Source organism: Mangifera indica, chromosome 19 (assembly GCF_011075055.1).
Source record: "Mangifera indica cultivar Alphonso chromosome 19, CATAS_Mindica_2.1, whole genome shotgun sequence".
Taxonomy (NCBI): domain Eukaryota; kingdom Viridiplantae; phylum Streptophyta; class Magnoliopsida; order Sapindales; family Anacardiaceae; genus Mangifera; species Mangifera indica.
The window spans coordinates 12,128,386-12,155,713 of NC_058155.1; the positions used below are offsets into that span (position 1 = coordinate 12,128,386).

A 27,328-nucleotide genomic window follows, 5' to 3' on the forward strand; every position below is an offset into this window, starting at 1 on the left:
GCCCAGTACCAGTCCATAATCTGGACCACCCGTCGTGCCATGGGCTATATCATGCCACAGCCCACAATATCCTAAGACCCCAGGCGCATCCAAAACCTTTGGATCGCGTCTATGTGAATCTTTAGTTGACCAACCCATGTGCCTTGTAGGTTCACCCTATACGTTTTATATATTCTTTTTATTTTTTTTGTGGGATGTGCCTTCAAAGTTACCATCAACTTACTTAGACTCTTAGACGTGTAAAAAAATTAAGTTACTATCTATTTATAATTATTAAATTAAAAATACAAAATATATTATCCTATTGAAACTTTTTATTAAGGCGTTCACTACTTTGGGCTGAATAAGTTATATGGTGAAACTGAAACCGATAAGATATAGACAAGTGGCAATCTTTTTGTCATTAACAACTCCTGATTTGTGTTATCTCTAACACGCTGGCAATCCTCATGTAAATTAACCAACCAATCAGAAGTGCAAAACTCGGATCAAGGAGCTTTCTAACATTCCAAAACGTCGTCGTTCCCAAATTAAACCGTCTAATTCCCCGGCGTATATAAGCCTGTATTTTTTCGCTTGAAATTTTCATTTTTCGTCTCGATTTATCTCTCTCAAAACGATAATCAAATTCTCAGTTCGCTCTCCGTCTCTCTGCTTTCCTTATTCAAACAGTATGCTCCCGTTTTAAATAGGTATTTGCTTTGACAGCATTTTGGCGTTGCTTGCAGATCTGATTGGGTTTTGTGGTTTTTGAATTTTGGCAGAGTATTGAGGCTCAGCGGTCTTGATTGTAGAGGAATGGCCCGTACCAAGCAAACTGCTCGCAAATCAACAGGAGGAAAGGCTCCCAGGAAGCAGCTTGCCACAAAGGTACGTCTCTTTAGGGTTTCGAATTTCTTTCGATTCGGAACTTAAATACCTGGTCTAGGGTTTCAAGATTTACTTGAATTTTTCTGTGTTGTATGTAGTTAAGAGTTAAATTTTAGAAATTGGTGTTCTGATTATTATTTTCCTTGGCAATTAACTCAATGCAGGCTGCAAGAAAATCTGCTCCTACCACCGGTGGAGTAAAGAAGCCTCACCGTTATCGTCCTGGAACTGTTGCTCTTCGGTAAAAAATTTTGGACATTTATTCTCTTTTTGGAAATCGAAACAGATTATTGAATCTTGGTTTTATCATTGTTCTGGGATATTGCTAATAACATTAATTGTGTTAATATTACAGTGAAATCCGAAAGTACCAGAAGAGCACTGAGCTTTTGATCCGCAAATTGCCCTTCCAGCGTCTTGTTCGTGAAATTGCTCAAGACTTTAAGGTATAATTCCGTTTAATATGCTTGGTTGGATAAGAGCTGGAACAAGGGTTGGCTTGAGTTTGTTGAGCTGGGATTTAAGGAAGTTAAGCCTTGCTTGGGGTGGAAGTTTGAAGCTTGGCTTGTATTTGTGGCTTGTGGCTTGTTTGAATGTTTTTGTTTTTAGCGTCAAATGATTGACTTGCCGGTTGGATCGAGCAAAACTTCCCTTAAGTTTGGCTCAGATTTCATACAATCTAAGAATCCTGGCTTCAACTATACAAACTTGAGCCGAGTGTTCTTGAGCCTAAGCTGGTTTGGCTAGGGTTCACCCCCACTTGGCTGTTTGTTTCCTTTGTTTTTAATAGTTTTGGTTTCTTTCCTGATATAAGATTGTTGTGCTTATTTAACCTTTGTTTTGGCAGACTGATTTGAGGTTCCAGAGTCACGCAGTGCTTGCCCTTCAGGAAGCTGCAGAGGCGTATCTTGTGGGTCTGTTTGAAGACACTAACCTTTGTGCTATTCACGCCAAACGTGTTACAATAATGCCTAAAGATATACAATTGGCCAGGCGAATTCGAGGCGAGCGTGCTTAACTGTATTCTTGGTATATTCCCTCTTTGAAGAATGTACTTGGTTCTTGCTTATTTCTTTTGTTTTGTAAAGAAAGATGATGATACATTTCACTTGAACGTGAGTTTTGTTTGAACTCAAATCTGTGCTCTTTATGTTCTGTTTTGACAATGGACCATTATCAATATCTTATAGATAAAAAAAGGTGATGTGTCTTAGATGTATCAAAAATTAATATAATAAAATGTATCGTATGAGACATGATGATATGGATTAATATACCTTTTTCAACTAAATTAAGTGGGTTAAACTCAAAGCTGAATCATCCAATCGGATCTAGGGTTGGATATGAATCAGATTGAGTTTTACTTGATCAAAAAATGATTTGGTTTGAGTTTGTTAACTCAAAATTAAGAGTGATTTGAATTTTGTTTTAAAAAAAGGTTTAATTCAAGTCTAGTTTGAATGCATAATTCAAATAGATGGTTTTTCATTAAGTTAATTTGAGATTAAATCTAGTTAGATCAAACAATTAAGTCATTATGAAGTTAATAAATTCAGTTTTTTTGGTTATTTTTTTTTTGGTGACCACTTTCCTTTGATAGTGTCTTCAACAATTTTTTTTAAATTTTTTGAATTTTTTTTGAATCATTGTCAATAGAATAAATTGAGTTTACGTTAAAATAATATTTTTTATTCAAATTGAGTTATATGATTTCATTATTACGATTTGAGTGAATTCAATTCATTTCTGGACTTAATTATAGCAACGCAAACTCTCCTCAAACATATAATATATGAGCCTCAATAATCCGACGGAAAAGGCCCAATTATGTTTGTAAGTAATCCTAGAGTTTACCATTTACCTGCATAGTGACTCCCTTAGAGAAAGCCCAACCATCCCAATATGTAGCGACAAGTACTCGGACTAGCAAAAACAATAATAATAATAATTATTTAGCGTTGGGCTTTCTGCTGTCCTTGGTAGAAATTATCCCACGGGTGGATTTCATCAAGCCAAGCCTTTGTAGGCTCAAGTCTATATTGAATTTATAATGTCTTGTTTAAGTTTCAGTTTAAACTTATTCGCATTAGTATAAAGTGTTCTCGTAGGATTGGTAACAGGAAGAATAATATATTCAGAAAAATGAATGTTGCTACAAATGAGATAAATAATGTTATTGAATTGATAAACAAATCCATTTTATGTGACTAAACCAAGTCTAAACACTCTTTGATTTAAGTTTGATTTGAATAAAAAATTGTTTGACTTAAGTTTGATATGAATTTGTCAAGCCAATATTAAGTGTGATTTAAGTTCGATTCGAATAAAAATAATTCAATTTTTTTTTTACTCGAATTTTTAATTCAAATCTATAACTCATATGTGTGATTTAGATTTATGATTCAAATTTGTGATTTATTGATAAAATGATATTATTTAATAATTACTTAATATAATTCAAATCGAGTTATCTATCTAATTTACGACCCAAATTGAATTGAATTTTTTTTAATTTGAGTTTGGTTTGATTTTAAAATGAGTTGAATCTTTTAATTAAAACTTGTTTCGATTTTGAATAAAACGAATATAATCTGAGTCAAACCAATTTTTAAGTTTGAATCAACTCAGTTTTGCTCTAGTATTATACAGTACACAGGGTTATTATGTTGGGATAAAAAAATTCAATTTCATCCCATCTCCTGTTTCATTTTTGCTTCATCGATCTTTTAAATGCTGCTCGTACTTGATTGCCCATGTTTTCATTAAAAAAATTCACATGCCACTGGTACTTCTTTGCCCATACTTTTTGACCTACGTAGATAGATATGTTTTGTGTTTACCTGAGATTTTCACTTTCATTTATATCTTTGATCGTTTTGTTCTTTTGCTATCTTTTTAGAAAATGGCTCGACGATGATGTCTCGAGTTTTGAGATGATCAAACGTAACTTCATGCAGTAGGGAACCAGAAGCCATAGCTGAGATGAATGTGAAGTTGTAAGTTGTGGTTTTGGACAGTTTGTTCTGGCACGATGAAGATTTTGTGTTATATCTAGTTTATTTAGATTGTAGCCTGGTCCCGGAGGTGTCCATTGTACAACAACTTCAACAATCCGTATCCGGTTGTGAGATAGGATAGACCCAAATGAACCCTTTGATGCCCATCATGAAAACACGACAGCAGGTGAATAAGACAATCTGAGTGAAAAATGGTGTGAAATGTGACGTTGTGCCTGACCTTACTTAGAAAATGACAGGTGGGTCTCTGTTACTCTTGTTGTTTAAGCTCCTAATTAACGACAAAATGAAAATTTATTAAGAGATGAGTACAGGCTGCTGGAGAAAATTCATGGACCACTCATTTTCTGTTCAATCTGTTGGCGGCTTATGAAGTTGGAATCTGGAAGACCCAAGTCTACAAGAATCTTGTGTTATCGTCTACAGAATAACGGTATGAGATACAAAATATCTTTCATATAGAAGAAGACAAATGGACAATTGTGTAATTACATTATTACATGTGAAAATGTTTTCACATTTAATTGAAGACAACAAAATCGTGCAAAGCATTACAAAAACGTGAAAAGCAAAACAAAACTCGTGCACCGACAACTTTGGGCAGTTTCCTATCCCAAAAGATACTGATCCAACTCATATTTTTTGATAGATCAATTTTAAAATACCGATAAAATTATAATTAAATAATAATAAATATTAATTTTTATATTATTATATAATTAGTTATTAATTTATTTTTAATTTAAAATTATTTAATCATATAATTAAAAATTATTATTAATAAATAAATTATAGTATTCAGTATTGTAGACATTGAAAGCACTCTCTATAAATAATATGTAGATCAATTTTGAAAACTAAAAATTAGATCTGTTTTTATAAATGAGTTTGAATTGACTTGAATTCAATTCAAATTAAATCACTTTTGAGTTTCAAGTTATTGATCTCAAGCTAGACCTTCTTCAGGTTCAATTTGAATTTAATCTAACTCTACCATTGAGTAAGAGATTGTTATGGCCATTGGCATACAATTTAAAAAAGAAAAAAAAAAGGTCAAAAGACTATTTTTCACTCAAGTTTTGATGAAAAAATAAATATACATTTATAATAGATGAAAAACTTAAATACCCAGTCAAGTTTTAATCCATTGCCACAGACCCATGAATTTTATATTAGGGTTGTAGGGTAAAATCTTCATTTTATAAATAATATTAAAATAATTAAAATTATATGTTATTTTTCTCTTTTAGTTTGAAAAACAATAATTTTCCTCTATAATTAAGTTTTAAAAAATTCACTTTTCCTCTGAGGATATTAAATATGAAATTTGACAACCCTCTTCGACGAAAAGCAGTGAAGACATCATCTAGATGACACTTATCGTCTATCATTGAACGATGTCGTTTTTGTCTATCGTTCAAGCCACAGTTTGCTGTTCACTGAAAGAAGTGAAGAGAAAACCTAGGGATTTAGAGGGAGAAATCATTTTTTAAAGTTGAAGTATAGGATGAAATGTTAATTTTTAAAAGCTGAAGGGAATAAAATAAAATTATATATTTTTTAAATATTATTGATAAATAATAGTTTTATCATAAAATTTAAGAATAATTTTAACAAATGTTTAGGGATGAAAGAGTATTTGAGTTTTTGATTTATCATGAATATATTTTTGAAGTTAAACTAAAACTAAAATAAAAGTATTTATAAGATGAATGAAACAAAACTATACGGTATTTTAATTTATTTTTAATTAGGTCAAACTAGGTAAATCATTAAATTATTAGGTTACAATAATAATAATTATAAAATTTACGAATTCTGCCAGAATTAATTATTCCATTTAATTCAATAATTATAAATTATTCCATATCTTAGAACTAACAAGTTATTTTAAAAGGACCCAAATACCCTCGCTCGGAATGTCTTGATGGACGACGAACAGAAGATAATATCCAGCCGGTGCAAGATTTCCGGTCGTCGGAATCGTCACCTGAACTGAGTACTTCAATTTCGCCACAACATTCACCTTGTCACTTTCAAGCCTCAGCAATCTCTGATTCATTGAAAAGGAATGCGTTGTAAATGAAGGCGACACCATTGTTACAGACAACTTGTCTATTGTCACTTTGCCGCTCACCGTGAACCTTACTGCTAATCTTTGACCATGTTGGAGCCTAAATTGGGAGCCTGGAAACAGAATCTTTGGACGTAAATTTGAAAATCCGGCTTCTAAATACGACGGAGAGAAGGCTTCCAGGCTTAATTCTGTAGGAAAAAGGACGTTTGTGAAATTGTAGATAATATGAGGATTGCTGCCGCCTACGAGCACCCGTCCATCTCGGAGTAAGATTGCTGTAGAATGGTACAAGCGGGGAATGGTGGTGGGGTTTTGTAACTGAAAACGTGACCCGAATTTGTTGTTGGGTCTATAAAGGACCGGGTTCAAAACCGGGTTCCGTCCGCGTTCCCACCCGGCGGTTCCTGAGGCTGCACCGTTAATGATTAACACATTGCCATTGGGAAGCAATGTCATGTCTCCCATGACTCTAGCTGTAGGCATAGTCTCCATAACCCAGTGTGGATTCAGGTCGGTTATTGTGATCCGGCCACAGGTGTTCAGAGCTTTAATAAATTTGCCTCTCACTGCTCGAATATATGACCCTGTTGGGGCTCCGCCGCAAACAAGAACTTGAGCTTCAATTTTAGCTGCTTTTAAGTTCTTGAGTGGAAGCAACACTGATGAACCTGTGCTGGGATAACACCGTGGATCGCCGCCAGGCATTTCTGGGTATGTTTTCACCACCTTGTTGCTTGCATAATTCAGCAATATAGCTCGATTTTTGGCAAAAATGAATAAATTTCCATCGACATTAAGATGAACAAAGGGGTATAAATTATTCTCTATGCCACGGTCATTTGTCTGTAACAAAAATGGCAAACTGTATGTATTTGCTGCAGCATCTTTTGGGTAAAATTCATAGTTAAATTGCTTTCTTCCTCCTACAACAATCTGCCTCCCGTCTGGTAGAATGTGATTTGTAGCATACCATCTTCTTGCTGCCAGGCCATTCTCAAATTCTTGCCAGTCACATCCTGTTGTACACGGTTTGAAAATTCTGATCCTTTTCTCACCGTCATTGAACCCACCCGTTTGAACCAGACGACCATCTGGCATTAGAGCACCAGAAGAGCACCAAACATCAGTTTGAACCATAAGTGGTCGAAATGAATTTTTCAAAACATCATACTCAATAGAATGTGCAGTGCAATCAATCTTGAGAGCGGTGTCATGGGGGTCGTTTCGGCATTTTCCATCGGGTAAGGATATATTTGAGCGACCAAAATCAGTCCGGTCGAACATGATGACACGGTCATTGTTGAGAAGTTGCATGTGCATTGCTGATATGCCAATTCTCTTTTGTAGGAGCTTCCAGCTGCCGCCACCAGCTGCATGGGTCAGGATCCGGTGGCACGGTTGGGTTATAAAGAGCAAGAAGAAGAATAAAGGAAGAATCAAACATGTCTGCCTCATCCTTGCTTTGATTAATTTCCAAGTTCGCTGTGGATCTGTCGAGCCTGTCTGCTTTATACCCTTGAGAGAGACCGTTAGAGGTCTGCAAATACTGATGATTTTAGTTCACAGTCAAATGGGTAAGCTTTTGAGAATTGATAAACATAGAATTGCTTACAGATGAAGCGTCAGGAGGAATACTAATTTGGGTTTAATTTTACTGCATTTCGAATATCTGGTTAGGTGTGGTGCTTAATTTAGTCTTGCTTGTGTCTAAAATCTTACTCATAATAAGCTAAATTCCAATAAAAATTCTTAAGTTTAACTTAAATTTATTAAAATTAATTTAAGATTGAAGATAGTTTACCTTATTAACAAATAATATCGTTAAAAAAGAAAAAAAATTATCGAAACAAACTCCGATGTGAATATGCTAACGAGATAAGAGTGTTTGAACTAAATCCAATAATTATACAAATTTGAGTGATTTTGATTGGATATTCCCCTAATTTACATTTCACACACAAGCAATTGAAAAATAATAAAAATGCCAGGCTAGTCAAGCCCATATATATATATATATATATATATATATATATCCTTTGCAGCTACGTTTCGAGGAAGATATGTCCGGTTGGTAGTATTTGTCTTAAAAAAATAAAATATTCAAATCATGACAGGCTACTCAATTGGATTATCGCTTTTTTTTTTTTTTTTTTTGGGTTTGAATTTAATATGTGTTATTGACCCAAGACACGGTTTTCTCCTCTATTATTGCCTTGTAATGACAAACTGTGAATAAAAATTGAGGCTCATCAAAATTATTTTCGACCGTCTTTCTATTGTAAATATCTCTTCTTTAATCTGAACATGGCAGCCATGCGAAAAGAGAGTAAAAGGTTGTTGGTTTCGTTTGAAGAGTTGTTGCAAGAGTTGAGTGTGCGAAAGTGGATCATGTGCGATATTGAAAAAAGAATTAGGTTATCTCTTACAAATTATTTGAGAGCGTTAACCGCTTTCCTGATAATAAGTCCGAAACAGGACAAAACTAATGACCCAAACTTGTAATGGACATATGGGTGCCTAACATATAGTTTTGTTGTGCCAAATATATAAAGCTGAGAAAATATACCTGTATTGTCCATGGTAATACTGCTACAAACTTCATTCGGCTGAGAAAAGACAACTATGGCTGCCCTTTGAATTATAATTAGAGATTATCTGGACGTTGAAACTTTTCTATCAGAGCATCTTAATAAGACAACTAAGCTGGCTGGTGTCTTATCTTTTTCCTTGACTGACTTGCAGAATTCATAATATAATTCTCAATTAGCTTGGTTTATTAATTCTATCTCCCAACTTCCTCTCTGAAAATTATTACTTTCAGGCAAGCAGCCAGCTTTGTAATATTCACTTAGTATAAGCTGGGTGCATGGAAGAGCGGAATTCAACTTTGCGTCACCAAAAGAACGAATTGAAATTGACGTTTGAGAAGGATGCTTCTTCTCTCTCTTTGCATATCTTTTTCTTAGAGACAAAGGTGGCCTGGCTTTCCAGTTGCAGACACTTACGAGTTGGTTTGGGTTTTATGAAAATAAGTTTGATGATTTATCTTTTTATTATTTATATTATTTTATTTGATATATAAATAATAAAAAATTTTGATAATTTTTTGTTATTAATAATGTTTTGACAGATAATATAAAAAATAATTATTAAGGTAATTTTAATTTTGTTATAATTATATCTTTATTTATTAAAACTTTTATGATCAGAATAATCTTATTTTTAATTAATATAATAAATTATATAAAAAATATTTTAAAATAATTATATCTAAAGAAATTTAAGTAAAATAATATATCATTATTTTTTATTATCTTAAATCAGACACAATAATTATTTATATCTATCAAATTTTATTAAATATAGTAATAATTTATATTCAATAATTTTCAAAGTAGTCTTTTAATTTTGGTAATAAAATATTACCTAAACCAAATGCCCTAAAATGAACCCACCATATTATTAAGTGAAAGACTGCATTTCAGTGATCCCCTGTATGAATATATATATTGAGTTTTAAATATTTAATTAAACATTTTGATGATATATTATTATATAATTAATTATTATTTTATTTTTAATTTAAAATTATTTAATTATATAATAATATATTATTTAAATATTTAATTAATTATTTAAAACTGTCATTTATGTCGAGACTTCTGGTCATTGGGGAGAATAGGTAGTAAATTTGTATAAACATTGGGTTGATTGGAAACGCAGGCCGGGTCCCTTTGTTTTCTAATTGAGTGGGCTTCAAGTTGCTCAGTTTGGGAGAAGGTTCTTGCGGCTGGGCCTGAGTCATGGTTTGCAGACTCACCTAGGGCTGGGCCTGAATGGTCCTCGAAGTTGTATTGCATTCTGAATATGGCTGATATCAACAGTAGAAAATTTAAGAAAGGAAGCCTCATGGGTTTACTCGCGTTCAAATTGCAAATGAAATCCACGCAATATGAGCCTTCATGAAATTATTGGAGCAATAGAACACAATGGCTCTGAAACATGTCTATGTAAATCTCACCTTAATAAAATTCGAAAAAATATTAAATATATATAAATATTTTATATTAATTAGATATACTAATTAAAAAATGGGTTAAATAATTTTTAAATTAACTAAATTTGTTTTGAATCGTATAATTTTAAAGTAAAACTATAAATTGTATCTCTAAATCTAATAATATTTTGATAATAATTTAAATTATTAGATTAGGTTTGTAATATCAAAATTGTTTCGTAAGTTCTCTTGAAAGATGATAAAATAAATCTTAATGAGAATACCAAACTTTGTAAAAAGTAAATAAAACATATTTAATAAATCTTATATTAATTAAGGATAATAATAAAATATTAGTTAAATCCAAAACAGACAACATACTAATAGTGAATCAGGTTATTGAACTAATATGTTTCATATATTTTACAAAAAATCATAAAATAATTTTAAATAAGATTAAATTCGATTTGAGTTAAATTTAGGTAAGACACAATTTAAAATTGATTTAAATTTAAAAAAACTAACTTAAAACTAACAAGTTGAGGCTTAGGCTCGATCTAAAAACAATTTAGTTCCGAATTTAATCTAAATCGACTCAAACTTTAATATTCGAATGGAATTTCAGCCAAGAGCAAAAGAAATAAGCTTAGTAACTATCCATCCTTTCATGAATACGTAATGCGTTCCTTATTTTCTTTTTTTATTTTTTGTTTTAACTTTCCTTATCGCGGGGCAGTATAAACCATAGAGGACCCGACCTCCAATTCCAGAGACAATCCGCTAACGTCCGCCTCTCAGTCTCCTCCTGGTCAAATATCCATTAAAGTCACCTGTATCACAGATTCTTTTACTCAGGTTTGCCTGTCCATACTCCTTTCCTCGATTCGTGACTGAGTTGCTCTGTTAAAAACTCTAGGTTCTTTCTTTTTTTTTAATTGTTTTGAATTTGGAGAGAAGGCATTGTGCGTATTTGCGCCAGAGCTGACTGATTGACAGAAATAATTTGGAGTGTTATTTACATTATTTTGCTAGTAACTTTCTTGTGTTTATATTCGCTATTTAATTGGCGCGAGATTTTGGGGTTGTAGATTTTTTTTTTTTTTAAGTTTTATGGCGTTAATTGGTTGAAGAGGGAATCAGCATTCGAAATATGAGTTTTAATTTTTTGGTAATAGGGAAATGGAGAGTGATGATGCCGTACAAGACTTGCAATTTGATTCAAGCACTGATGCTGAGGCTAAGCTAGGGCCTCAAAAGAGCTCATCACAAAATTTATTAAAACCTAGGGCTAAGAAGATGGATGGTGAAGAGAAGAAGTCTGAGTTGAAGAAGAGGTTGAAACCTGTTGAGATTTGTATTGATTCTGATGATGATGAGCCCATTGGGTCTTTTTTTAAGTTGAAGAAAACAAAGAACCCTAAGAAGGTTAAGGCTATGCCAGATGGTGACAAGGGGCTGAAGGTAGAAATAAGGGAAGAGAAATTGGTGGTTGAGGATGAGGGTTTGGTGGGTATGAATGATACCTTGGCCAGTTTTAGGAAAAAACTGAAGGGTCCTAAGAAAGATTCCAGATCTGGGATCCTAAAGGGAAGAAGTTTGTCTTTGAGTGGATCTTTTGAGAATGATGACATCTTGGATGATAAGTTGGCATCGGGGAATGTTGAGAAAGTTCAAGATCTTGGTGAGGATGCATCTGATATGACTGTGGGTAAAGGGGTTGAAGCCAAATGTAGAGGGAGAGTTAAGAGACCTAAGATGGATTCAAAGATAAAAACAGCTGGGGCTCATTTTATGTGTTACGACGATTCAAAGGGTATGGGGTCTCTGGCTGATTCTTTGGAGGATCAGAAAGAGGAAGAGTTATGGCCTGTGGAAGTTTCCAATCTATCTTTGGATGAAAAGACTGTTGACTCATTATCTGCTTTTTTTCAGAGGACACAATCTGGACTAATCAGGAAATCTCACATGAATTCTGGTTTGAAACAGAATGGTAGGGATCAAAGCGTTGATAAAGGATGTAGCCCTAGCTCTGGAGGTGATTTTAATTATATGAATAGTTCTCTGTGTGCTTCAGCTATAAAAGTGAGACAGAAAAATTCGAAGTTCAATGATAGTTCACATCCGGTTTCTGATTTTGGTAAATTGGAATTAACCTCCAATCGGGATAAGAAAATTAAACCTATGGCAGACGCTAGTGGTTTGAATGTTCAAGAGGAACCTATTTTGGATACTTATTCTAATAAAGTTTATGATAGCATTGGCAACAAGGATACTTGTGCTGATGTGGATGATGGTTCTGGCCTTATCCAAAAGGCTAGTTCAGAAACTCAATCTTTGAAGGTCAGGTTAAAACTTTGTTCTATGGATAAAGCAAGCACTTTGGTCCCTGATGATCAAGAAATGCCCATTTCCGCCTCTTCCCCAGATCAGATGGGAAAATTTTGCAAATTTGAGGGTGATTGTAACAGAGGTTTTTCTCATGCATTGAGGCAACATTCAAGGAATGCTTCAGCAATAGACAATTTGAGTTCAGACCATGAAGTTTCCTGTATGTCAATTGGAAAAGAAGTTTCAGTGGCTTGTGTAGATGACGAGTTAACAAACAAATCCTTTAAAACTAAATTCTTGAAGATGAGCACAACTGGTAGTGATCCCAATACCTGTATTGAGGAAGCAGGTTTTGCTGCCATTTCTTTGAAAGAAGAAAATGTTGTAGTATCTAATGGTAGTTTATCTCCAACAACTGAAATGTCGTGTAGACATCAGGAATCTGGATTTACTTTGCAGAAGTGTAGCCCTCGTTTCCACCAAGATCAGCCTTCTGATGCATCTAAGGGAATTTGTGTTCCAGGTCATGATCCTCTTTCTATTGGTGAGGAGGCTAGTAGAGTTTCTCCTCCTGGGACTCCAGATGAAAATGAAAGTTCTCCAGAAGATGCGGTATCTATGCTTGATTCTGAAAACAAAGATAATAAGTTATCAGCTGTTCAACGTGCTGCCCGCATTGCTAAAAAATGTAGGCATGGAGACATGGCTTATGAAGGGGATCATGACTGGGAAAATTTGATGAATGATCAAGGTTTTCTTGAAAGTCAGGAGGTTGTAGACTACGATCGGTCTTTAAGAGGAAGAGACAAGTTTGAATTCTCTTCAAATACTCTTGCTGATGCTGAATATGGTGGGGCTTTAGCAGTGTCAGTAGGACTGAAAGCTCGTGCAGCTGGTCCAATTGAGAAAATTAAGTTTAAAGAGGTCTTTAAGCGCAGAGGTGGGCTTCAGGAATATTTGGAATGCAGGTAGTTATGGTTTTCAAGATCTGATTCTTTTTTGGGAATACTACAGATTCCATTTCTATTAAAATATTGTTGAACTCATCATATCATTTGGTGTTAAAGATTTGTATTTTAATAAATATTACCATTAATGAAATGGAATTCGATTGCTTTATGTATTGCAGGAACCGGATCTTAAGTCTTTGGAGTAAAGATGTTAACAGAATTTTGCCAATCACAGAGTGTGGGGTCACTGGTACTCCTTCTGAGTATGATCCGCCTTCTGCGTCTTTAATTAGGGAGGTCTATACTTTTCTTGATCAGAGTGTAAGTTGTAATGTCTAACGAGTGCTTTTATTTTTTCTGTTAATTTTATTTTTGTACCCTTGTTTATTGATTGAATTGATGTGGCTACTCTGATTGGCTTCTTAGATAGTTTTTGATGCAATTTTGCCAGATTTTATTGCTTTAGAGAATTGATGAATTCCTTATTCCTTAAAATTAAATATTTTTTTTAATAGGGGTACATAAATGTTGGTATTGCTTCTAAGAAGGAGAAAGCAAATCATCTAGTAAAGCATGGTTATAATCTTTGCAAAGAAGAAAAACTTGAGGGAAGTTCTGGGGCTTCGGTTGCAGATTCAGTGGATGAAGTTGCTTTCATCCTTGGTCAGGTTAAGGGTTCTGAAACTTATGTGGAAGCCAAAAATTGTGTTATATCTAATGATTGGAACCAGATATTAGAAGTGAAAAAAGGTAGTTTGTTTATCCCAGAAGCCCCTAATGTGAGAGAAGACAAAGTATGTCCAGCTGATGATTGCCTGCAAAATGTTAGCTCTGAATCACCTGACAGATCGGTAGATGTTGATGTTTTGAGAGCTGATCCATCCTGCAAAATGGTTGATAGTGGAAAGGATCCTATGGTAATAAAAGCAGATAATGACTCACGCAGTGTTCAATCTGCCTCTCATAGTGATGCTGGGGGGTACCAACATGTGTTGTCTGATTCAGAAATCAGGAAGAAAATCATTGTCGTTGGTGCAGGTCCTGCTGGTTTAACTGCTGCTCGCCACTTGCAACGTCAGGGTTTTTCTGTAATTATACTTGAGGCCAGGCATAGGATTGGTGGTCGTGTTTATACGGATCACAAATCTCTTTCGGTTCCTGTGGATCTTGGAGCTAGCATAATTACAGGTGTTGAGGCTGATGTGGCCACTGAAAGAAGACCTGATCCTTCCTCATTGATTTGTGCTCAGTTGGGCCTAGAATTGACTGTGTTGAATAGTGATTGCCCCCTTTATGATATTGTTTCTGGCCAAAAGGTTCCTGCAGATCTGGATGAAGCTCTGGAAGCGGAGTACAACTGCCTTCTTGATGACATGGTATTGCTTGTTGCCCAGAAGGGGGAACATGCTATGAAAATGTCTCTGGAGGAGGGTTTGGAATATGCTCTTAAGAGGCGTCGAATGGCACGATTAGGAAGAGATTTTGAAGAAATTTTTCTGCACAATTTGATGGATGCTTGTGCTAAAACCAGCAGTGTTGACATCAAAGTTCCTAATAGAAATTGTTCTGAAGAAGAGACTCTGAGTCCCCTTGAAAGAAGGGTTATGGATTGGCACTTTGCCCACTTAGAATATGGTTGTGCTACTTTGCTTAAGGAGGTATCTCTTCCCTTCTGGAATCAGGATGATGTTTATGGTGGATTTGGTGGAGCCCATTGCATGATAAAAGGTGGGTACAGTGCTGTTGTTGAGTCTCTTGGAGAAGAACTCCTGATACATCTCAACCATGTAGTCACAGATATCTCATATAGTTTAAAGGACTCAGAAGTTAGTGATAGTCAGTCCAAAGTCAAAGTTACCACTGCAGATGGCAGTGAATTCTCAGGAGATGCTGTGCTTATTACTGTGCCACTTGGGTGCTTGAAAGCAGAAAGCATAAAGTTTTTTCCCCCATTACCCCAATGGAAGTCCTTGGCCATCCAGCGGCTTGGCTTTGGAGTTCTTAATAAAGTAGTATTGGAATTTTCAGAGGTCTTTTGGGATGATACGGTGGACTACTTTGGAGCAACTGCTGAAGAAACCGATTTGAGGGGGCGGTGCTTTATGTTTTGGAATGTCAGAAAAACAGTTGGGGCACCTGTTCTTATAGCTTTAGTGGTTGGTAAGGCAGCTATTGATGGTTATAACATGAGCTCATCTGACCATGTAAAACATGCAGTCCAGGTTCTTCGTAAAATTTTTGGAGAGGCTTCAGTACCAGATCCAGTTGCATCAGTTGTGACTGATTGGGGCAGAGATCCTTTCAGCTATGGTGCTTACTCATATGTAGCAATAGGAGCATCTGGAGAAGACTATGATATATTGGGCAGGCCTGTTGAGAATTGTTTATTTTTTGCTGGTGAGGCCACCTGCAAGGAACATCCTGACACTGTTGGTGGTGCGATGTTGAGTGGGCTTCGAGAGGCTGTGCGTATAATTGACATATTGACTACTGGAAATGATTATACTGCTGAAGTAGAGGCCATGGAGGCTGCACAGAGACAATCAGAATCTGAAGGAGATGAAGTTATGGACATAACAAGGAGACTTGAAGCTGTTGAGCTCTCCAATGTCTTGTATAAGAGCTCTTTGGATCGGGCCCTTATATCGACCAGGGAATCTTTGCTACAGGATATGTTCTTCAATACAAAAACTACTGCAGGACGATTACATTTAGCCAAAGAGTTGCTGAATCTTCCTGTTTCAGCCTTGAAGTCATTTGCAGGGACCAAGGAAGGGCTTACCATGCTCAACTCTTGGATCCTGGTATTTTTGCATTTCAGAATATTTAATACATCAGTGCTCCAATCACTATATGGATTTTCTTAGTTATTGCAGTTCTTCTGTTGGCAGCATATACTGTTCAGCATGTATAAACTGAAACTTTTTTAAGTGTATATAATCTTTTCATAATTACAGGACTCAATGGGGAAGGATGGGACTCAGCTTTTACGTCATTGTGTTCGTCTTCTTGTGCGTGTTTCTACTGATCTACTTGCAGTGCGTCTGTCAGGTAATATTCTTGTCATTTTTGTTTAGGTCTAGTATATATACATACATCATGTATTTAGCTCTGCAAGGACATATACATGGAGATAGGGTGTCTGTCTTCAAAACTGAAGACTCATAACTCATTTAGAAGATTGTGGCTCTTTCAGTGATTTGGAGCAAAGATTAGGGAGAGAAATTCAAAGTTCTCTAGGACAAAATTTTCTCAAGTTTAGGAGTAAAAGTGAAAAGTGGATTGTTTAATCCAATTGACTCTCCCATAGAATTGTCAGAGTATGCTGAACTTGTTGAATATAGTTGGCTGAAGTAAATTGTATAAAATTTCAGCAAAATAGGTGTACTGTGAAAGTTTGATATATACTTGCAGATAGTATCTGCAGATACGTATGATATTATGTAGCATGTGTTGCATGAAATATTTCTCTTTGTTCTATGTTTCTTGTTTGTCTGCTGGGTGTTTTTCTTTGGAAGAAAAGAGTTAAAATGTGTTTAATGATGATAATAAATCTAGTTTTTTTACTTTGTGGTGTAGGCATTGGGAAAACTGTCAAAGAAAAAGTTTGTGTACATACTAGCCGTGATATACGTGCTATAGCTAGTCAGTTGGTTAATGTGTGGCTTGAAGTCTTCCAAAAAGGGAAAACTTCTAGTGGTGCACTAAAGTTTTCCAGGCAATCAAATGCAGTAGATTCTTCAAAGAGAAAATCTCTTAAAGATCCAGCTTTAGGCAAGCCACCTCTACACTCACATCATAGCGGTTTGGAGAATAAAGGATCTTCTGGAAGCCATTTGATTTCTGGTTCAAACATGAGGAGAGAGAATGGCAGACTAGATACTGAAATGGAAGACAGAATTTTTGCCATGTCTGAAGAAGAAAAGGCTGCCTTTGCTGCAGCCGAAGCTGCTCGAGCAGCAGCTGAAGCAGCTGCTCGAGCTGCAGCTGAAGCAGCTGCTAAGGTTTGTTTCTCTTGTTATGCTACTCATTTGTGCTAATCAATTTCTGAAGTTTCTTTATCAATCATCTATTTTTATATCATATAGTGAAATGCTTGTTCAGGGTTTAGTTTAAGGTACTGGATTCTTATTTGTCTTTAATATGTTTATGCAAATGTTTTGGCTTGGTTAAAACAAAATTTTGTTTTCAAGATTTTTAAAATGTTTTTCAACAGAGACTCAAACTGTCCATAGACCATATCTTTTTTTTTTTTTCCTGTTTGTTTGTTTTGCTTACTGCTTTTCTTTTTCTTTTATTGTTTATACATTTATGATTAATGGTTTCTAATTCCAGGCCTTTGCATCCTCGGGGCCACAGCTTCCCAAGATACCTTCATTTCACAAATTCGCTCGACGGGAGCAGTACGGGCAAATGGATGAATTTGATCTTAGAAGGAAGTGGTCTGGTGGTGTTTTAGGAAGACAGGATTGTATATTAGAGATAGATTCCAGGAACTGCAGAGTGAGGGATTGGTCTGTTGATTTCTCTGCTGCTTGTGTTAATCTTGACAATTCAAGAACTGCTGATAACCTCTCACAGCGGAGCCATTCAAATGAGATTGCATGTCAGTTGAACTCAAGAGAGCATTCTGGTGAAAGTGCTTCTGCTGCAGACATCAGTATTTTCACAAAAGCATGGGTTGATACTGCTGGTAGTGTGGGGATAAAAGACTATCATGCAATTGAGAGGTGGCAATCTCAAGCAGCTGCTGCTGATTCTTATTTCTTCCACCCAGCAATGCATGTAAAGGATGAGGAAGATTCAAACGCAAGTTCTAAAGCACACATCTGGAAGCATGACAGACGGGCAAATGGGAGCTCTGTTTCGCAAGTTACAATAAAGAATGAGTCACTTGAAAATCGTCCTCGAGGGGCAGACCATATTAAACAGGCTGTTGTGGATTACGTTGCATCATTGCTCATGCCCCTTTATAAGGCAAGGAAAATTGATAGGGATGGATACAAGACAATAATGAAAAAAAGTGCAACTAAGGTCTGTTGTTTTCTGTATTTGCCATCTCTCTTCTTCATGTTATATCTCAGTACAAATTTAGGTTGATGGATCTTAATATTACAATTGAGTCAAATAGATTAACTGCTGCCTGCTGATTTCTCCTTTCTCAGCCTTAATTTTTTTGTTTAAAAATCAGGTGATGGAGCAGGCCACAGATGCTGAGAAAAACATGGCTGTTTCTGAGTTTCTTGATTTCAAGCGCAAGAATAAGGTAAGCATTCTTTTTGTATGGTATTGACATGAGATCTTCTTACCCATTTATGAAGTGATACCTGTTCTTTTTAGATTTTATCAAAATGGAATCCTTCTAGGTCAATGAATTTTTGCTATTGTTGGGTTTATTTGCATATAATAATCTTTTTTAAGGAAATTTGTATCACTAGTCATCTCAACTATCCTTTATCCTTATTTCTTTTTTTTCTGCTTTCTCTAACAAATGGGAAGGATTGTTGATTCTTATTCCATTTGATAATTTCCTTTCAGCATGAAGAGCAAATAGAAACACATCCTCTTCTACAATTGATTTAATTTTCACTCTAATTTTTGTCGTTGTGCTAACCAATGTGTTGTAGCCACTAAACATTCCTTGGAAAAAAATAGACCTTATTCTGTAAATCTGTTATCTTGATTAAACTTTTATTCCTTGGATGCCTTAATGCAGATTCGTTCCTTTGTGGACATATTGATTGAGAGGCATATGGCGATGAAGTCAGCTGTTAAATCATGATGTTATTATGGGTTAGCAGGCTTGTTTTCCTTTGTGCTTCTGTGCCAGACCCACGACAGATGATGGTGGTGTTGGGGTGGAGTTCTTGATCGCGCTTTTCTTGTCTACACACTTATATTAAACTGCCTACATGCTTATAATGATCCTGAAGCTGTTGTGGAAGAAAGGAGATGGCTTTCCATTCAATCATAATTGGTGGGTCTTGATGGAAATTGCTCTAGTCTGATATTTGCTGCTGACATGTTCAGAAGTGGTAATGTAAAGTTAGCCAGGACACCATTTCTGAATATGGATGTAGCCTTTTATACTGTAAATGGGTTTGGCATGAATGATTTAGCTCATTTTTGGCAGAGATCAACTTGTTTTGTAGATGAGTTCAGGTTGCCTCTAGCAATTGATTCATTGTGGATGAAGGTTGGATCCAAAGGGTAGAGCATCAATACCCTCATCTTTTATTTGAGGAGAACCTTATATGAGACGTGACTGAATAATTTTCATTTTCTTTTCAGAAGTACTGGCTATTATCCTAATTCTAAGTGAACATCAATGATTAAAATATTTTTCTCCAAAATCGTTTCATTTTCTGCCTCTCGCTGTTGCTTATATCTCTGTTTAATCGTATATGGGGCATGTGACACTTTGACTCTAATTAAAGATTGTTATAACTCATGAATTTTATGGTTTTGACTTCGGATTGAATTAGCACATCAAGTCTTGACAACTCCTCCAGATTGATTTGATTCTTAAAATCAATGGAATCTTTTGCCCTTCTGTTTCAGCCATTAGCCAGTGATTTTGATTGCTGCTAGGTCTGGAAAAGTACTGTGGTTCTCTGGTTCTTGTAAGGTATGTTCTTTGTTTTTATCATTTATGCCTGCTGTCAGGTCATTAAAGCAAAGTTGTTTACATAATCTATTTGCAGGGTTATTAGAAACTGGCCTGTATTGTTGCATTTAGAATGGTGAATTCCCTGATGGCTGGTGGGTAGCATGTGAGATCCCATTCAATGGGAAAAAAAAGGTAAAGAGTTGTCTATGCTAAATTCTTAGAGAAGGTGCATGGCCTCTTTACTGTGTTGAGGATTTTAGGGTCTTGTTGATGAGGTAATTTTGTAGAGGGGCTCAAGGAAGACAAACATTCTCAGGTCCGATCCATACCATCTCTCTCTGCTACATTCTCAGTCCGATCCATGCCATCTCTCTCTGCTACTTTGGCTTCCTTGACACTGCTGTCCTCGTCTTCTCCTGTAAGAACGAATCACCTCTTTAATTAATTAAATTTTTTTTTATTGGTTAATTTTGCTTTTGGATGTGCAGTTCTTGTTGGATGTATCACAGGTATGGGAGCTGCATATGGAAAAGTGAAAACTGAAAAGTGGCATACGTGTAGCATCGAGGGGAGTGACAAGGCCCGAACTGTGATGAAGTCTATTCTTCCTGTGTTTGTGACTGGAGTGTTAGTATCTCTGCTGGTATGCAGGGGGGGCATTGGTGATGCTGGTATAATCTCTTTCCATCTATCTGAAAAGTTAAATTGGTAAATTGCTTTAATTGGATTGCTTACAGTGTAGTGTGATTGATATCCTGTGGCAGTGTAATTTTAATTGTTTTTTGTTTGGATAGAGAGAATTTGCTAAATCCTGGTTAAATATGTGCCATGCTTCACTATATTTTTGAAGTTAGTGACTCTGTTTGGAATTCTCAGTATGATCCAATTAGCTTGCGGATGCTTTCAGCTATATGAATCTGGTTCACCTTTTTTTCTGTTAATTTCTTCATTATTAAAATTTTTATTGCCATTTCCTTTTGTTTTTCTTGGGGGTTTGTCGGTTAACAACTTTGAACTTTTAATTTGCAGAGCCAATGCCCAACAGCCAAAACTTAGGAATGATTCTTATTCTCATTTTTGCTGAAGCACCGGCCTTGTATGTTCTCACTGTTGGAATCATTCTCTCTTCCTGAGCCGGTCAGTCAAGAGCCAATTAAAATAGAGCTTGTGTTTTGTTGCTTACTGGTGTTTTTGGCCTGTGGATAGGAATTAGTTCATATTTTCTGTGGTTGGAAGTCCTACTTTTTGGAAGTGTTATCAACATCTAAATTTATGGTCTGGGTTTGATTGATTATTCTACCAGACCGATTCCTTTACTGTTGAAAGTGATCATGGTAGAGTGTAGAAGTAGAAATTTAGTTTCTTCAGTTGATAAGATTATGTTGTCATTGTTAAATGTTAATGCTTTGCTTGCTTTTCGCGGATTTTTCATTTCCAATTTTCTTAGTACTTTTGTTACGTGGGTAGCTGTCTAAGTTTTGACCCTTAGATAGGCCTGGATACCATCTGGACCGGCCTAAAAAGGCTCAGCTTGAGATAGGTTTGATATATTCATGAACCAAGACTCGAACTTGGTTTGTACACAATTATATTTTGGAATTAACCCAAGTCAGTTCAAACTTGAATGTTCAAATTTGACCTGTTTTATGAAAATATGTTTAATCCTTGGTTTTAGTTCAAATTTAAGTTTGAACAATTCAGATTGAATTTAGCGTTAGGCTTAACAACCGGCTCAACTGTAGCATTACTGAAACTCTTATATTCATAAGATAACTGTATCAGTGTAAAGTTTATTGTAGCGGGAATTATTGGGTTGTCTGAGTCAACCCGAATCCAAATAAAAGTTCATTAAAGTTTAGTTCCAATTTAAAACGGTTAGCTTAAATTCAAGTTAAGGGTGGATATGAATTTAGATATCCTTTGGTTTGAGTTTGGGTTAAATAAAAAAATAATTCAAATTCAGTTTGTTAAGTTAAAATTAAGATGCCCTGGGTTTAGCTCAAATAATAAAATGATTTGGTTTGGGTTGGTTAGAGTTTGGATTCGAATTTAAAGCTCAAGTTAGTGATTTGAATTCGTAATTCAGCTTAATTTGAATTTATAGTTCAAGTTTGTAGTTTATTAACAAAATGATTTTATTTTTTTTAAGTATGATAAAATGATTTTATTTTACTTAAATAATATATAAAATCATTAATTTGAGTTGAATCAAATTATAAATTTGAAATATGAATTCAAGTTGATTTGAACTATAAATTCAAACCCAATTAAACTACGAATTTGAACTATCGATTTGAACTATAAATTCAAATTGAATTCAAGCGAAACATAATTGAAAATCTTGTAACTTGAGTTTGGTTTGATTCAAAAAATAAGACAAATCTTTTGACTTAGATTTGGCTCAAATTTGAATCAAATAAATTCAAACTGAACTAAATTAAACGTAGTTGGTTTTTGAGACTAAGCCAACTTAGATAATATCCAACCCTAATTCATACTTGATTTAATCAATTGGTAAACAATGATGTCAAAGAAAAATACAAGTAATTGGTAAAAAAAAATTATTGGAGGAAATGAGCTCTTGTATAATGGAGTTAGTGAACTTTTGAACTTGAGTTGAACTCTATAAGACAATTAGAGCTTTGTAACGCTTATAAATAAAAGAATTACCGTTTGAAGTGAATTCAAATTAAATTAAATATAAATAAGAGTTAATTTAAGTTTAATTTGAATTTGAATCTATCAACTCAAGGTCGAGGTTTGATTGATTGGTGAACAAGTACATTCAAAAGAATACAACTAGTTGTTTGAAAAATAGAAAAATCGTTGAAAAAGAGAAGTCCTAATATAATGACACAAACAAGCCTCTGAACTTGGATATAGTTATCGAACTGAATCTTTAATTTGAGTTTAACTCATCTTAATTAAACATGGATTCAAATTCGAACCGGCTTAATTTGTTTCCATCCACCCTTAATTATTGAATGCACCCAAATTTTGCAATGACATAAATGAATAAGTTTGTTTCCTATTTATATTATCAAAGAAGGAATGTTCAGGCTCACAGTCAATATTGTAAATTGTAAAATATAGGATTCCAAAGATAAATATATTCAGTTTTGAGATTCTGGAATTAGAATTTCCAGACTTGAGGTTGAAGAAAGGAAAGGAAAGGCTGCGCTGTCGATGGGCACGTGCCACGTAACGTCACAGCGTTGCCTCTCAAATTTGCTAAAATCTAGCACGGCCACCCGCCATAACAGCGCCTTTGAGTTTCAAAACCGTTTGCTTCAGCTTCCCAGTCAAATGAACCCACTTCGTTCTCGGAGTCGGTGGTCTCAAAAATGGCTGAAGAAAAAAGCAAGAGCCAGCTACGATCATCTGCTGCTGCTGCCTCATCAGAAAAATCTAAAACCGCTAAATCTAGATGGTTTTCGCCCTCTGTTCTCCGTTGGATCCCCACTTCCACCAATCATATCATCGCCGCCGAAAAACGTCTTCTCTCTCTAGTCAAGTAATTCTTCTCTCTACAACCCTTTATAGTATTTTCTCAATTTAATTATTTGCAATGTATTATTTATATACATAATTGTTTGTTGTTACAACTCAAAGGCATTTGTAGGTTTTAAAGTTTCTTGAAAAAAGTTTCCAAAATAGATATGATAAAGTTTAGATTGCATATGTATGTCTGTTTATTTGTAAATTCGCTAGGGTAACCGCAGCACTAGGAAGCCTGATTGATTCGTTCTAGCTTCACGTGTATATTTGTTGTTCATTCGTGTTTGTTTATAGCTCATGATAGCTTTATTGACGTGGGATGATGGGTGAATCACTCAAATTTCAGGACTCCATATTTTCAAGAGAAAGTTAATATAGGTTCAGGTCCACCCGGGTCGAAAATCAGGTGGTTCCGTTCTTCCAGCAATAAGCCAAGGTTCATCAACACGGTTACTTTTGACAGCAAGGAAGGCTTCCCCACTCTTGTAATGATTCATGGATATGGAGCATCTCAAGGCTTCTTCTTTCGCAATTTTGATGCTCTAGCTAGTCGATTCAGGGTTATAGCAGTTGATCAACTGGGGTAAGATATTATTCTCTTGAATTTGTGGTATGCTTGATTATGGTATTATTTGCTACCAGCCTTAGATCTGAAATTCATTGGTATGGCTTAATGCTTGTGGGTGTATCATTAGTGGGCGCTTGATGTAGTGTTTAATTTTAATGGGCTTCTAGAGCTCATCATCTATAGAGTTTCATTGTTATTGACTATGGATCTTGCAAATTAAATGGGAAGCTTTTCTTTGGTTACTTTGGTCTATGGTTCATTGCATGTTTAGGGGATGCCAAAATTCAATAGCCTATTGCTAGACATTTCTGGGTTCAGTAATTTGTTGTCTTCATGTTGGCTGGTGTCATTGAAGCAAACATAGTGTTCCAATATTGGACATTTTATAAGCGTTTTTAGAACTTTGTAACTTTAATAAGATTATATGATTGAGTCTTTATTCATTTCTTATGGTTGGTTGTTAACCTTAGCAATGTATTATAGAAGTAGGTCTCTTTTCTTTCATTTTGTTAGTCATTTTGTTCATATAGCTCTCATAAGGAACTGTTCCAGTGTTAGGTTCTTAATTGCATTCATTGGTTCTTAACCTAACTGTTTTTGCAGTTGGGGTGGATCAAGCAGACCTGATTTTACATGCAAAAGCACAGAAGGTTTGTTGTGATTTTGTACTATATTCAGCGGGTTGTTTTGCCTTGGGTTTTTGGAAAGTATCCATTATATTGCTCTATTATCTAGATATAATTTACTACATGCAAGAATTTAATCTGTAATCTGTTTTATATCATAGAAACTGAGGCATGGTTTATTGATTCCTTTGAGGAATGGCGCAAAGCCAAAAACCTTAGCAACTTCATATTACTTGGGCATTCATTTGGAGGGTATGTTGCTGCTAAATATGCTCTCAAGGTGATTACTTTCCATCTTAATTATTTTTTTTCCATATCCCAAGAGTAATATGATGGTAACCTTTAATGCTAGTTTTATTTATTTCAGCATTCAGAGCACATTCAGCACTTGATTTTAGTTGGACCTGCTGGATTTTCATCAGAATCAGATGCTGAGGCTGAGTGGCTTACCAGGTTCAGGGCAACATGGAAAGGAGCAATTTTATACAATTTGTGGGAGAGTAATTTTACTCCTCAGAAGATTGTCAGGTTTGCTTGTTTACCTTGTGCGTGTGTCTTTTCCTTTATTTTTGTGAGCATGCTCTCTGCAATAATGTTATGAGCACATGGCAATTGTTTAAGCCATTAAACTTGCTATGAGATCAGATTTCTTAGCTGTTGTCAATAAATACTTTGGTAGGGGATTTTCGATTCATATCGACTTTACTTTCTAATTTAATCTATAGTGGTTGAGCATCAGTTTTCATTAATTTAAAGTAGGTGGCAGTTTTGATTTTCAATTCTTTTATACCTTCTGTCAGAGTCTGATTATGTCTTACATTTACTTGGTGGCATGATAAATCACTTCTGGCCTTTTTGTATAACTTAAATAATGTCAGATAGTTTTTGTTTACCTGCATTATTCATTGGGTGTGGCCTTGGATATTTACTTTATTTTGATTTTTTTGCAGAGGTTTTGGTCCTTGGGGTCCAGATCTTGTACGCAGGTATACTAGTAATAGATTTGGTGGATACTCATTGGAGAGCATATTGAATGAAGAGGAATCCAGATTACTAACAGGTATACAATGATTTTTTATGTTGTGTATAGCACACATACACTAATAGGTATCTGATTTTTGCTTCTCTCAATTGAAGATTATGTATACCATACTTTTGCGGCCAAAGCAAGTGGAGAGCTGTGCTTGAAGTACATATTCTCTTTTGGTGCGTTTGCTCGGATGCCTTTTCTACGCAGGTTTGATGCTTCAGCTTGATCAAAACTTATCTCTGAAGATCAATGATCAAGTTCCCTTGCTTTCTGTTACGTTACATGCTTCAATCTTGTTGGTTTCCGGTATAGTATCTGGTAGTATCTTCTTTTATATAAGCAGAGAGGATGGAAATATTTGGATTCTTTGATTTGCATATCAAGTATTAATTACATACGGTTGTTACCCTTTAGGGTCTACTGGACTGTTATTGGCAAAAGAATATGTTGCGTACCTACACAGATTACTCAAGAACATCCCAACTTCCACAAACAATCCAACAACAGATTCAAATGTAACTAAATTGTAAATGCAGATATGTATATGAAATTGATTGAATGCCAATTGAACTTGTATTGATTTTACACTGTATGTACAATAGAGAGCTGCTACACTCTCCCCAGGCCTGGTATTTGAGAGACCAGGTTCTCTCCCCTTTCCCATAATTTTCCTGCTTCCTTCACTCACCACTCTCTTGCTGACAAAAACATCGGTTCTAATAGAACCCAAGGCTTGTTTACCTCAAAGAAGGGGGAGTGTCTTTTTTTCTACAAATGTATTGGAATGTTACCATCTAAATTTGTTGTTTGTGTAGTCTATGCCTTTCATCCAAGACTCCCCTATTGTCTTGATAGCCGTCTGTTTTTGCTCATACAATATTATATGTGTTTAGGGCCACTGTCTTGGAGCCACCAGTAGATGTCTTAGGACAACGTCTTATTCACTTATAGTTAAGTGAGACTTAGTTTTGTTTGACATTCTTGATCTCAAGATAACAACTAGTTGGAGGTGAAACATTTATGTCTGATCTGTCCCTTTCTTCTGTTTACAGTGCATCAGATTGGAAAGTGCCAACCACTTTCATATATGGTGTCGACGATTGGATGAACTATCAAGGTGCACAAGAAGCCCACAAGCAGATGAAAGTTCCTTGTGAGATCATTAGGGTTCCCCAGGTATATCTCTTTCACTTGCACTCCTCTCTCTCCTTGCATCATAAAGGCTGATAAATTCCTTCTGATAAAAAATATGCAGGCAGGGCATTTTGTGTTCATAGATAGCCCGAGTGATTTCTATGCAGCCATGCTCTATGCTTGCCGCAGGTTTCTTTCACCCAACCCTGATAATGAATCTTTGCCTGAAGGTCTTTCATTGGCCTAGAAAATGACATGTAACTATCCCTGTTATTTTGCACAAGATAGTTACATGAATTAATAGACAGATAAACAAATTCTTTTTGTCGATAATACATTCTTTGTGCCCATGTAGTCTCCAGTCTTGTAAATTAAACACTGAATGAGTGATTTGTAATGTTAATGTGTAAATTCTTTTATGCCTTGGTTAGCTATTGTCTGGATGTATTCTTGCATAACAAAAATTTTATTTTGAACCAACTATAACATTTTTATCAGGCTCAGAGTGAAATTTTCTAGTTTTAGCTTATTAAATCCTCCATAGCCAGCCCAATGATGGGAGTAATGGTTTTCATACCCGGATCAAACATTAAATTGGTTAAGGGGTCGAGTCGGGGTCAGTT

The 27,328-nt window shown here is 35.3% G+C and overlaps 4 protein-coding genes across 13 annotated transcripts; 3 read left to right on the plus strand and 1 right to left on the minus strand.

Moving 5' to 3' along the window:
• Window positions 1-516: 516 nt before the first annotated feature.
• LOC123202731 (histone H3.3) lies at window positions 517-2,129 on the plus strand. Its single transcript, XM_044618814.1, has 5 exons — window positions 517-671; window positions 765-870; window positions 1,035-1,111; window positions 1,226-1,316; window positions 1,718-2,129. Exons 2-5 carry the CDS (start codon window positions 799-801, stop codon window positions 1,886-1,888), a joined length of 411 nt encoding a protein of 136 aa, XP_044474749.1. The 5' UTR covers window positions 517-671; window positions 765-798; the 3' UTR covers window positions 1,889-2,129.
• A 3,558-nt stretch (window positions 2,130-5,687) lies between these two features.
• LOC123203024 (aldehyde oxidase GLOX-like) lies at window positions 5,688-7,659 on the minus strand. The gene has a single exon (XM_044619180.1). It carries the CDS (start codon window positions 7,417-7,419, stop codon window positions 5,773-5,775), a length of 1,647 nt encoding a protein of 548 aa, XP_044475115.1. The 5' UTR covers window positions 7,420-7,659; the 3' UTR covers window positions 5,688-5,772.
• Window positions 7,660-10,668: 3,009 nt separating this feature from the next.
• LOC123202686 (lysine-specific histone demethylase 1 homolog 3-like) lies at window positions 10,669-21,280 on the plus strand. Of its 9 annotated transcripts, none has more exons than XM_044618706.1 (12): window positions 10,669-10,816; window positions 11,137-13,257; window positions 13,419-13,560; window positions 13,755-16,043; window positions 16,197-16,290; window positions 16,819-17,243; window positions 17,575-18,273; window positions 18,431-18,505; window positions 18,956-19,867; window positions 19,944-20,267; window positions 20,338-20,520; window positions 20,879-21,280. In XM_044618706.1, exons 2-9 carry the CDS (start codon window positions 11,141-11,143, stop codon window positions 19,019-19,021), a joined length of 5,907 nt encoding a protein of 1,968 aa, XP_044474641.1. In that variant the 5' UTR covers window positions 10,669-10,816; window positions 11,137-11,140; the 3' UTR covers window positions 19,022-19,867; window positions 19,944-20,267; window positions 20,338-20,520; window positions 20,879-21,280. The 9 variants fall into 9 exon arrangements, with proteins under 9 accessions (XP_044474641.1, XP_044474642.1, XP_044474640.1 ...); XM_044618707.1 differs by having other exon boundaries at window positions 10,671-13,257; window positions 19,944-20,041; window positions 20,110-20,267; XM_044618705.1 differs by having other exon boundaries at window positions 10,671-13,257; window positions 19,944-20,041; window positions 20,137-20,267.
• Window positions 21,281-22,836: 1,556 nt separating this feature from the next.
• Window positions 22,837-27,124, plus strand: LOC123202791 (1-acylglycerol-3-phosphate O-acyltransferase-like). 2 transcript variants are annotated; one of them, XR_006499071.1, is made up of 10 exons: window positions 22,837-23,363; window positions 23,694-23,930; window positions 24,519-24,565; window positions 24,703-24,821; window positions 24,909-25,069; window positions 25,492-25,601; window positions 25,679-25,778; window positions 25,986-26,086; window positions 26,624-26,747; window positions 26,827-27,124. XR_006499071.1 is itself a non-coding variant. In XM_044618922.1 (9 exons), the coding sequence occupies exons 1-9, from the start codon at window positions 23,194-23,196 to the stop codon at window positions 26,950-26,952; spliced, it is 1,194 nt and encodes a 397-aa protein (XP_044474857.1). In that variant the 5' UTR covers window positions 22,852-23,193; the 3' UTR covers window positions 26,953-27,124. The 2 variants fall into 2 exon arrangements, 1 of the variants encoding a protein (XP_044474857.1); XM_044618922.1 differs by lacking the exon at window positions 25,986-26,086 and having other exon boundaries at window positions 22,852-23,363.
• The last annotated feature ends 204 nt before the right edge of the window (window positions 27,125-27,328 follow it).